A 12,684-nucleotide genomic window follows, 5' to 3' on the forward strand; every position below is an offset into this window, starting at 1 on the left:
AATGAAAAGCCTTATAGACAAGGTACAATATCAATTTGTTCCTCTTTTCAACAAGGTAAAAACAAGGCAAAGAAACAGTAGGGCAACACAAATTATACGAATACAGCACGAGGTAGCTGTGTGGTTTAGCTAAATAGCCACGCAAGCAATCTGTATACGTCATAAAGTGTTGTTGTAGAAGCTAGAGTATTTCCTCGGCTAAAAAAAGTGTTTGTCGTGAAAGGCTTGAATCGTCCTGTAAACCTCCTGGGGGAAGGACGGGGGCTGTGAAGATTATTTCCTTCCCATGTAAACCATCGTATTAATAGCAATAGGTTCGTCCAGGCTTCCTGAGAGTCCTTGGCTACGCAACACAGCCAATAAAGAAGAACGTTTTTTTTCTCTTTCTCTTTTCTTCAGATTTGATCAGCAACTTAATAAGGTGGCCGTAAGACCATAAAAACAAATCCATTACTTTCTTTAAAACTTAATAAGATGGCCGTAAGACCATAAAAACAAATCCATTACTTAAAAAAAAAAAGGAGTCAGAAACTGTTGTAAATTATTGCGGTTTGAAGATGCAGAAACCTTCATTTCCGTAAATTCCAATTAAGACAAAAAGCCTTGGGCCTTTTGAAGCTTAGTGTCGGGAAATGATGGAAATGACGACGGGCGCAGTGGCGTGGTGGTATAGGAGGTCGTGAGTTCGAATCCCGGTCGCTGCTGCCTGGTGTGTTAAGAGTGGAGATTTTTCCGATCGCCCAGGTCAAATTATGGGCAGACCTGCTAGTGACTTAACCGCCTTCGTGTGAGCACAAGACCAAGTACGCACGGAACTGATCCTGTAATCCATGTCAGAGTTCGGTGGGTTATAGAAACACAAAAATACCCAGCATGCCTCCCCCGAAATCGGCGTATGCTGCCTGAATGGCGGGGTAAAAACGGTCATACACGTAACAATTTTGTTTGTTTGTTTGTTTGCTTAACGCCCAGCCGACCACGAAGGGCCATATCAGGGCGGTGCTGCTTTGACATATAACGTGCGCCACACACAAGACAGAAGTCGCAGCACAGGCTTCATGTCTCACCCAGTCACATTATTCTGACACCGGACCAACCAGTCCTAGCACTAACCCCATAATGCCAGACGCCAGGCGGAGCAGCCACTAGATTGCCAATTTTAAAGTCTTAGGTATGACCCGGCCGGGGTTCGAACCCACGACCTCCCGATCACGGGGCGGACGCCTTTACCACTAGGCCAACCGTGCCGGTCACGTAACAATACACTCGTGCTAAAAACATGAGTGAACGTGGGAGTCTTAGCCCATGAACGAAGAAGAAGAAGATGGAAATGATTACTTATTAAAAACAAGCTCATAACTTGTCAAGACAATGAGCTGAGATTTGTATTTTAGAGTCTGCTGTTTTTCACGTGTCTGTAATTTCAAACAAGGTTTCACAAAATGCTGCACCGTTGGGTGTGCATTTTTCAAAGTCTTGTCTTTTTCAATTGTCTTTTTGTTTTATCACGAACTAGATCTTGCAACATGCTTATCTATCGCTGCTTCTGCTAAGAAACTGGGAACTGCTTGAATTTATTTTCCCCCGTGTCAATATTTTGCTTGATTGTGTTGGACTGGTAAGTTAATGTACACTGACACATTTTGCTTGCAAATGACAAGTCTAAAAAGTGCTACCTTATTTCAGATATATATATGTTTCCGCATGGTCAAATCGTATTGGTGTATTCTCCAAGGCTAGGTACTATTTTGCATCATGACATTTCAGGCCCTCAAAGGCACACTCCTTCTCGAGTGAATAATTGGGCTGACCATCTCAGATCTGGCCAGGCTTGTACATGGAGTTAGACCATCCCTTCACTAGATCACATAACAACATAATGAACAGCCAGGATTGTACATGGAGTAAGACCATCCCTTCACTAGATCACATACCAACATAATCAACAGCCAGGATTGTACATGGAGTTAGACCATCCCTTCACTAGATCACATACCAACATAATCAACAGCCAGGCTTGTACATGGAGTTAGACCATCCCTTCACTAGATCACATACCAACATAATCAACAGCCAGGCTTGTACATGGAGTTAGACCATCCCTTCACTAGATCACATACCAACATAATCAACAGCCAGGCTTGTACATGGAGTTAGACCATCCCTTCACTAGATCACATACCAACATAATCAACAGCCAGGCTTGTACATGGAGTTAGACCATCCCTTCACTAGATCACATACCAACATAATCAACAGCCAGGCTTGTGCATGGAGTTAGACCATCCCTTCACTAGATAACATACCAACATAATCAACAGCCAGGCTTGTACATGGAGTTAGACCATCCCTTCACTAGATCACATACCAACATAATCAACAGCCAGGCTTGTACATGGAGTTAGACCATCCCTTCACTAGATCACATACCAACATAATCAACAGCCAGGCTTGTACATGGAGTTAGACCATCCCTTCACTAGATCACATACCAACATAATCAACAGCCAGGCTTGTACATGGAGTTAGACCATCCCTTCACTAGATCACATACCAACATAATCAACAGCCAGGCTTGTACATGGAGTTAGACCATCCCTCCACTAGATCACATACCAACATAATCAACAGCCAGGCTTTTACATGGAGTTAGACCATCCCTTCACTAGATCACATACCAACATAATCAACAGCCAGGCTTGTACATGGAGTTAGACCATCCCTTCACTAGATCACATACCAACATAATCAACAGCCAGGCTAGTACATGGAGTTAGACCATCCCTTCACTAGATCACATACCAACATAATCAACAGCCAGGCTTGTACATGGAGTTAGACCATCCCTTCACTAGATCACATAACAACATAATCAACAGTCAGACTTGTACATGGAGTTAGACCATCCCCTCACTAGATCACATACCAACATAATCAACAGCCAGGCTTGTACATGGAGTTAGACCATCCCTTCACTAGATCACATACCAACATAATCAACAGCCAGGCTTGTACATGGAGTTAGACCATCCCTTCACTAGATCACATACCAACATAATCAACAGCCAGGCTTGTACATGGTGTTAGACCATCCCTTCACTAGATCACATACCAACATAATCAACAGCCAGGCTTGTACATGGAGTTAGACCATCCCTTCACTAGATCACATACCAAAATAATCAACAGCCAGGCTTGTGCATGGAGTTAGACCATCCCTCCACTAGATCACATACCAACATAATCAACAGCCAGGCTTTTACATGGAGTTAGACCATCCCTTCACTAGATCACATACCAACATAATCAACAGCCAGGCTTGTACATGGAGTTAGACCATCCCTTCACTAGATCACATACCAACATAATCAACAGCCAGGCTTGTACATGGAGTTAGACCATCCCTTCACTAGATCACATACCAACATAATCAACAGCCAGGCTTGTGCATGGAGTTAGACCATCCCTCCACTAGATCACATACCAACATAATCAACAGCCAGGCTTGTACATGGAGTTAGACCATCCCTTCACTAGATCACATACCAACATAATCAACAGCCAGGCTTTTACATGGAGTTAGACCATCCCTTCACTAGATCACATACCAACATAATCAACAGCCAGGCTTGTACATGGAGTTAGACCATCCCTTCACTAGATCACATACCAACATAATCAACAGCCAGGCTTGTACATGGAGTTAGACCATCCCTCCACTAGATCACATACCAACATAATCAACAGCCAGGCTTTTACATGGAGTTAGACCATCCCTTCACTAGATCACATACCAACATAATCAACAGCCAGGCTTGTACATGGAGTTAGACCATCCCTTCACTAGATCACATACCAACATAATCAACAGCCAGGCTTGTACATGGAGTTAGACCATCCCTTCACTAGATCACATACCAACATAATCAACAGCCAGGCTTGCACATGGAGTTAGACCATCCCTTCACTAGATCACATACCAACATAATCAACAGTCAGACTTGTACATGGAGTTAGACCATCCCCTCACTAGATCACATACCAACATAATCAACAGCCAGGCTTGTACATGGAGTTAGACCATCCCTTCACTAGATCACATACCAACATAATCAACAGCCAGGCTTGTACATGGAGTTAGACCATCCCTTCACTAGATCACATACCAACATAATCAACAGCCAGGCTTGTACATGGAGTTAGACCATCCCTTCACTAGATCACATACCAACATAATCAACAGCCAGGCTTGTACATGGAGTTAGACCATCCCTTCACTAGATCACATACCAACATAATCAACAGCCAGGCTTGTAAATGGAGTTAGACCATCCCTTCACTAGATCACATGCCAACATAATCAACAGCCAGGCTTGTACATGGAGTTAGACCATCCCTTCACTAGATCACATACCAATATAATCAACAGCCAGGCTGCTCAGTCTCATTCTGTGCACAGTGGGATTATTTGTGATGAATTAATTTAACAAGTGGCTTTTTCGGAAATTAATTCATGAAAATAATCAAACTCACCCCATCACGCATTAAAGGTGTTGATTCTTGATATGTGCCCAAGTTACGGGACGCTCTTAGTCCATGGACGAGCCTGGCAAGATCTGATAATTATGGTGAGTCAAACAGTTTTCCCAAGGGGGGGGGGGGGGGGGGGGTGGGGGTGGGTGGGGGGGGGGGGGGGTGCATATAAATGCCGATAACATATATCAAACAGTGAATAGAACGTATTCGTTTAATATCTATCGTTTAGACTTAAGCATAATCATTATCAAAATAAATTCTCAACAACACCAAGTAATGAATAAAAACAATTTCTAATTTTTGATTTGTTTAAAGCGCCTGACTCACCTCTTCCACGGGGATGTCGGTCTTCATGGTGAAGCCTTCATCCAGCTCCTGCTGCACGTAGTACTTGGCGAAGGGGCCGTTGAGGGGCCGCGCCGTGCGTGCGTTGCCGCGCGTCAGAATCCGCAGGTGCCACGACACGTAGCGCGTGAACTTGCGCGGCACGTGCGAAATGTCGGTGTAGTAGAGCTTGAAGGCCAGGAACTTGCCGTTGGTGTCCGCCTCCAGCATCCACGCCTGCTTGTCGCGGTCGTACAGGTGGGCCCGGTTCTTGGTCCTGGACGTGACACTGACCGACGCCTCCGAGACGTACACGACAGAGATCATCTCCACCTTGACCCTCAGCGTGGAGCGACCTTTCGCCAAGCGGGAGACGGAAGCCCCGACAGTGAAGGGCTCCCCGACGCCCGAAGCGTCCAGAATCTGTTCCAGGTCACCCGAGTCGAACGTGCCCTCGTCGCCCAGGATGACGCGGTAGCGCACGCAGCACAGATGGTCGAAGCTGGAGTGTCTCTGCAGCTGCACGGCGACGCTGCCGTCCGCCTCTGTGGAGCTGGCGTCAGGGAAGAGCGACACGCTCCAGTCAGACAGCCCGTAGAGGAAGTAGGTGGACTCTAACCTCTCGGAGTGGTGGTGGTAGCCGTGGCGGTGGTGGTTGCTGCCGCCGTGGATGTCCTTGGGGAGACGCATGTAGCACTCGTAGAGGTTGTGGATGTTGCGCATCTCGACCTCGATCATCAGCTCGCCCGTGTCCTGCAGGAAGTTGCGCGCCACAAGGTCCTCGGTCTCCGCGAAGGTCTTCCTGCCGAACAGCTGGCACTCCGGCGTGAACTCGCAGCTCTTCTCGATGAAAGACACGGTCTGTGCGGCGGGAAACACGGACAGTGGTAATGAGTTCTATGGTCTTCAGGGACACATGCTTTTATGGAACGTTGTGCAAAGTGAAGAAAACCATGTAAAAAGATCCTAAAACAGACAGACTGCTAACATTTCAAAATTCAGATTTAAAAAAAAACAAGATTGTACATTGATTGTAAAACGATCTCAGTTCTTTTGTATTAACATATGATCTGTGTGTGGGCGGGGCTGTGGGGCTGGGGGTGGGGTGGGTGGGTGTTTTGTGCAGTAGGCTGCAAAAAAGAAAATCCGCAGCTCTTCTCAAGTCTGTGTGGGGAGAATGAGGCAGGGAATTTAGTAAGGCTGGCCTATAGATGTGACACCATTCAGCGAGAGTGGAGACATTCTTTCATAAAACTCGCATCTCTTCTCTGTGAACGAGTTGGTCTTTCGGGAAGAAGAAAGTTGTTACTGAATTAGCGTGCAGGGTTCTCCAAACAGTGCGTCCCTGCGTCCTATACGCACTAGAAGCCGAAACAAAAAACGTACTAGAAGTTCATGGAGGGGGTCCGAGGACGCACTAAAACTGGAAATAGCGGGTCCCAGAACGCACTACATATCCGTTATCATGCGTACCATCAGTATTGTTTGCAGAAAATGTTCTACCAGATCTGAACCGACTGAAATGTACGGAGTTAATCTAACCAATAATGATGACCGTTATGTTTTTGTGAAGGCCTCAGAGAGTTTTAAAACGCCGGCGTTACTTTGACATAAAAACTCCAGGTATTATGTCTGGGGAGGAATGTGACATCCGAAAGCAAGAATTTGAACCTCATGGTCTTCGGATCCCCTAGAGATCCACCGAGGGGGTCCAAGAACTCCCTACACATTACAATTGAGGGTCCCGGGGCCCTCTAGGTAGAGCGTAGGTAGGGAGCCCTTATCCTATGGCCCGGTGTAACACAAGAAAATTACTCCCACGAGATTTTTACTCCGGAGTAAACATTTCGTACGAAAATGTTACTCCCTTTACGAAAAAAGCACTCCCCCATTACACGAGAAAAATACTCCCCACGACAGGTGAGTTCCGAGTTAACATTTCGTACACAAATGTTACTCCCCTGACGAATAAAAAACCAATAAATTACTTCACCCCAACACGAGCAATTTAACTTCCCATGCCAGGTGTACGAAATTTATACTCCCTTGTCCCCTGTTAGTCTTGGTGGTGGAAGGGGTGGAGGGAGGGTAGCGCGACATTCGTTTGCGCGAGATCACATATTGGCATTATCCCTTCGCCCGCATCCCATTTTCGCGTACGAGATTTTTACTGGAAGTAAACAAAATGGGGAGTAAAAATTTCGTGGAGGGAGTAATTTTTTCGTGCCTTGGGGAGTTCTTTTCTCGTACGAAAAATGTACTCGGAGTAAGAATTTCGTACGAAATTTTTACTCCGGAGTAAATTTTTCGTGGAGTAAAAATGTCGTGTTACACCGGCGCTCACATATGTAACTTCAGCAGGACAGACAACGCATTGCAGCTTATCCCAGCCCGCTACACGTTGCATGAAAGGAAAACAGGCCAAGTACTCGTCATAATCCCTATATATCGCGGGATCAATAATATGCAGTGCGTCGTCTGTGCCGCTGAAACTGCGCAGGTATATTCTGCCCTTAACTCTCGAGCGCGAACACGCTGTGCAAGTTGCGAAAAACTTTCACAATGCTCTTAGCTCTGTCTCGATCTCTACAGCCGAGGTGGCGAAAGAGGTGCTGAAGTCACTAATACGTATCAAACACTTCAGAGAACGTTTGCAAAAGAGAAGAGAAGCTTTAACAAAACCTGAAACTCTTAACTCGGAACGAGACGGTATCTAAGGAAAGAGAGGTGGCAACGAATGATATCGTCAATTGAGCTGAAACTGGTAATAACGTTACCAGGGTTAGCCTAAAGTTCTGAAAACATTCTTAAAGTAACGAGAATCGTTCCGAAAAGTCACAACATTTCTCTGTTAACGAGATGTTCTCTTGGGAAGAAGTTGTAATAAAGTAAGTAAATGTTATAGACTACAGTTCTGAGGATAATATAAAACGCGAAGACACATTTTCGAAAACCCTCAGTTCTTCTGCATGAATGAGATGGTCTATTGAGCGAAAAGAGCTAGTGAGGCTATTACACTTCTGAGACCGTTTTGCAAAGTGAGAGAAGCTTTTAGACAATCTGCAGGTCCTCTCTGTACTGCAAACGATCGAGATGTTCTTGCGGGTGAAATTACGGTGACAATTATTTGTCTGGCAGTGAAAGATGTTGCAATGATTGAAGTGTTGCTCAGGAAAAAAGGTTTTAATGAATGATAAGAATGTACAGTCCCTGAGGAAAATAAGCATGAAAGCTACTAGGTTTAGCATACAGAACTCTGGTTAAGGATTATATGGTTCATAGGTAAAAAAAAAGCGATGAATTTAGTAGAAGTTTTCAGAACATTCTAGAAGCTGAAAATAAGCTCTTCTCTATGAATTACATGAAATGTTGGAATGTTGAAAAAAAAGCAAAGAAGTTGGAAAGGATTAAGCTACATTCTAAGCTGGACACTCTTCGAGGCAAAGTGAAAGTGCCAGAAATATTCTCGGATAAACTCAGCCAGCAGTCAAAGTGGTAAAAAGACAGAATAGCTTTTTATTTCATGTTTAAAAGATGGCAACATTTCAGGAAAATGTACAGTTCGGAACAAATTAAAGTACTAACCAACTAACTAAATAAATAACTAAATACAGAAATAAAACAAAACTTAGAAAAAAAAGTTAAAAGAGAAAGAACATATATTTTGTAAATGACTTCAGACAAGAGAGTGACGCTGCTGAATAATTGCTTATCAGTTTGCTTGATCCGTTCTTTCCTTGAGAAAGAGAAATATTGTCAATACCTCTAACACTTCTATACCTCAAGGTCATGGTCTGTTGGGAAACACAAGAATAGGGACAAACAGATCAAAAAGTTTTGCTTATGAATTTATGGAAGAACGAGGGGCCATCTGCTACCTCGTATACAACAGCAACTTCCTTGTAATAATGTATTGACGAAAACATGAAAATGGCACAGCAATCGCTCATCTGCAGACGCATCAGGAAAGGCTGAAGCAAAAAATAAACCCATGCTCTATTGAAGAGCAGAAAAGTGCCAACCTCGCAGTAGCATTCTCCTTTATATATTTCTGCAGTGTATGAAATCATCGCAATTGGATTGACTTACCCCTAGGACTCTATTTCAAGTTAAAACAAAAAGTATTTGTTAACCCCTTAAACCTTTTTGTAGCAATGGAGGACACGGCCATCTTACAAGAACAAAGAAGAATCTGATCACAGCAACCATGAACAGTGAACCACAAACATGTGTCCATATACTTTACCTTGGTAAAATGTTCCTTGTTGACAATGGAAAAAGAAAAGTCCAGCCGACATCGTAAACCTTGCGAAGGGGTGGTCAGCTTGAGAAAGGCTCCCATGTGTCGGTCACTCCGGACAAAGCTGACGTTCCACTTCTGTTGACCGTACACAAAATCCTGGGGAAAAAAACAACGGTTAAAGGTTAAAGGAATGGTACAGTAGAATATCCCCTTTCAGTCCTCACAAATAGCCCATAAAATTAGGCCTAAAAGAAGACCGCTTCCTAAAATGAATGTAAATGTATAGAGGCTATTAACAGTCATTAATTTTGAAAGCGTACGGGTTTCCTTTTTTTTTTTTTTTTTTTTTTGGGGGGGGGGGGGGGGGCGGGGTTAGTCTTAAATCGGGCGTCTTAAGAAAGGGGAGTTTCCTGTCGTAACGTGACGCAACATTGCATTTAAATCTAATTATTACAAATGAACACAATTCGCTGCACAATAATATATCGTATTGTCATAGCAAATAATCACATTACTGAGAAAGCTCTTCCCTGCCCTACCCCATTGGTCTCCGTCAGGTCATTGTCTGCCTTGCCATTATATGTTTTGTCATGATTTTGGCCTACCTCTAATCATAACTAGCATTCGAGCTTATACGATACTACTTGTTTTAAATAAATGATGTTCCCAAACCACAAACTCGCAAAAATGTAATGAAAATTGCACATACGAGTATACGGCTGACACACGTAAAGCATTTTATCTTGTTTAAACTCACAGAAAATTAAAACAAAATAAGATAAATATCGAAGATTGTTTTCGTGAAACACAAGAACTTTCCTGGAAATAGCAACCGAAAAAAAAACTTCACGAAAAAGGCGCTTAACATACGAAGGTGCGTTTGACACAAAAGAAAAAGGAAAAAAAAAAAGAGAAAAAAAGACGATAAAGTGTGAGCTTAAAGCAGAAAAACGTGAAGGCTGCCGAGATGAGGTCGTAAAATACCTCCAGTCTCATCAACAAAAATATAAAAAATAACGATAAAAATCATTAAAATCACGCGTGCACGCAAACACACACACACACACACACACACACACACACACACACACACACACACACACACACACACACACACACACACACACAGGCCAAAGAGCACACACACACACAGACACACACACACACACAAACACACACAAACACACACACACATACACACAAATACATACACACACAAATACACACACACAAACACACACACACACACTGTCTCTCCCTCCTTCTATGATCGTGTCTTCGTTGCAGTGTGATACTTGCTTACATTTGCATCCTTGTCTTGCACAACACTGTCGTGTGTCTACACTTAGTATTGGGTATTTTATTTACAGAGAAACTGTGCTCCGGCCATTGTATCTGTTATGATATACTATTCAAAGAAAAATGATATGCAGATGCGCTATACTAAAACACGGATCAGGATTTGGACCAAGACTTGGATTAAGGATCTTACATCTATTTTCTCACATCCTAACACACACAAGATCAAACCTTTGAGTAGACATCAGGTGAGAATTCCCGGAGGATCTTGCTAGGAACCATGAAGGTAAACACCTGTGCGTTGAACCGGTCGTGCAGCTTGACGAAACGACATAGCTTCGCCATTGTCACACACGTACCTGAAAGAAGAAACACAATAGAAACATAAGTTAATGAATGTGAAGAAAATTGAAAAAGATTTTAACGGGATTTAATTGATGACGTCCCGAGTTACCCCCACCCAAATCGCCACATCTCAAGTCAACCCCTCCTAAATCGACCCTCTCCCATATCGTCCCATGTTTTTCTCAGGAGTGGCATTTCACCCCCACCGATCAGTCACCCTAATAACTATAAACGGGAAGGGGCGATTCGGTACCTTGCCATCTAATAGGTTTAATGTGATTTTGCCCCTTACCTTCTGTAAAGGAGTTAATCTAAAAGCCAAAGATAACTTCATCGTTTCATCATGAAATATTTCATAAATATCTGTGTATCCAGTTCTTTAAAGATCGATAGAACGTGGTTTTAGGAAATGTTTCGTTCTGTCGTTAACGAAGCGTTCCAGTAACTATTCCTTGCCGTGTGTGTCTTACGGTTGTTGTTTTGAATATGGTGACATGGGCTGCTAAAGTTATCTCGAACATTTTATTTTATTTTCGTCGACGGTTTGGAGACTTGAAGGATTGAATCTTTGTCCTGAAAAAAGGGTAATCATTGGACACAATTATTCCAACAAATAGAAAGGTTCAGATTATAGAACGTTCATTTCGAAACAAAACGAAACATGCACACGATAGACAACTGACAGAACTTATGTTCTGTGACTTAGTATCTACATCATTTCAAAGATAAGTTACAATATAAGTTAAGATCGTTTTGTGTTTGTTGTATATTGTTTATGCCCACTCTGAAGGCCGATAAGTCTATCCATTTCGGATTTAAAAACAATCAAAAACATGTTGAGGACGAACACTCAAAAGACATTGATGGGACAGAACGCTCCAAATTGTTTTTCATGGCTTTGAATTTCATCAAGAAAATGGGATGAAGATCAAAAACAGAATCCCCCTCCCTCTCATCGTCTCTCTTTCACTCTCTCTCTTTTTCACTCTCTCTCTCTCTCTCATGTCTGTAATTTGAGCCAATCAGATCAGATTAGTGGAGTATTCAAGGTGAAAAACTGCGAGCTGCGATAGGAAAAGAGAATTTGCGAGTTCCCCTGAACGCGTTCTGCGTTTATGAAAATTGTGTTAGCTCTGTTTCATGTTTGTATTCTTGTTTGAAAAAACGGTGTTAATTGTCAAAATAAAGTTAAGAGTGCACAATTACAGGAGAAATTAAAGAAATGAAAGCGAAATGTTTTCTGCCTTCAGCGGAGTTTCCCTGAACGCGTTCTGCGTTTATAAAAATTGTATTAGCTCTGTTTAATGTTTCTATTCTTGTTTGAAAAACTGTGTTAATTGTCAGCATAAAGATAAGAGTGCACAATTACAGGAGAAATTAAAGAAATGAAAGCGAAACGTTTTTTGGCTTTAACAGATTAGTTATATTCCTATATTTTTGATTTAATCATTCCTTCACCTTCTCAGTTTTTAGTTTGCTTCTGTTTTGCTTTTATTTATCGTTTTACTTGCTTTTTGTGTGGCGTGTTAGTCCTGAAGAAGCTTTCATCATCATCAGAGAGAGAGAGAGAGAGAGAGAGAGAGAGAGAGAGAGAGAGAGAGAGAGAGAGAGAGAGAGAGAGAGAGAGAGAGAGAGAGAGAGAGAGAGAGAGAGAGAGAGAGGGCGTAACATTTACAGACAAAACTAGTGAACTGCCAGCAGCAAAGTGTTTTTGCCAAACCAAAGCCATAAAAACAATTCCGGCGGTACATGTCGCAAAGGCCAACCAGGGACGACGTACACATGAACAGCGGTCGGAAGAAACACCGACGGCTTCCAAAATTGTTTAGCTTTCTCTAAAAACACCGGATCGACCCCTCCTATCTCACACGCACCCTCCCCCCCCCCCCACTCACACCTTTGCCCCCCTCTCTCTGTTGTTTCTCTGTTGTTTTTCT

The 12,684-nt window shown here is 42.9% G+C and overlaps 1 protein-coding gene across 1 annotated transcript in view; it reads right to left on the reverse strand.

Annotated features, from left to right (window-relative positions):
- Positions 1–10,752, reverse strand: part of LOC138973299 (uncharacterized) — a 62,350-nt gene extending 51,598 nt beyond the window's left edge. Inside the window, exons 1-3 of the mRNA XM_070346052.1 lie at positions 10,634–10,752; positions 9,107–9,259; positions 4,864–5,721 (exon numbers count right to left, since the gene is read on the reverse strand). Coding sequence (XP_070202153.1) covers positions 4,864–5,721; positions 9,107–9,259; positions 10,634–10,747 — 1,125 coding nt within the window. The 5' untranslated portion in view covers positions 10,748–10,752. The remainder of the gene's footprint in view (positions 1–4,863; positions 5,722–9,106; positions 9,260–10,633) is intronic.
- Positions 10,753–12,684: the final 1,932 nt, after the last annotated feature.

Source organism: Littorina saxatilis, linkage group LG1, assembly GCF_037325665.1.
Source record: "Littorina saxatilis isolate snail1 linkage group LG1, US_GU_Lsax_2.0, whole genome shotgun sequence".
In the NCBI taxonomy this organism is placed as follows: domain Eukaryota; kingdom Metazoa; phylum Mollusca; class Gastropoda; order Littorinimorpha; family Littorinidae; genus Littorina; species Littorina saxatilis.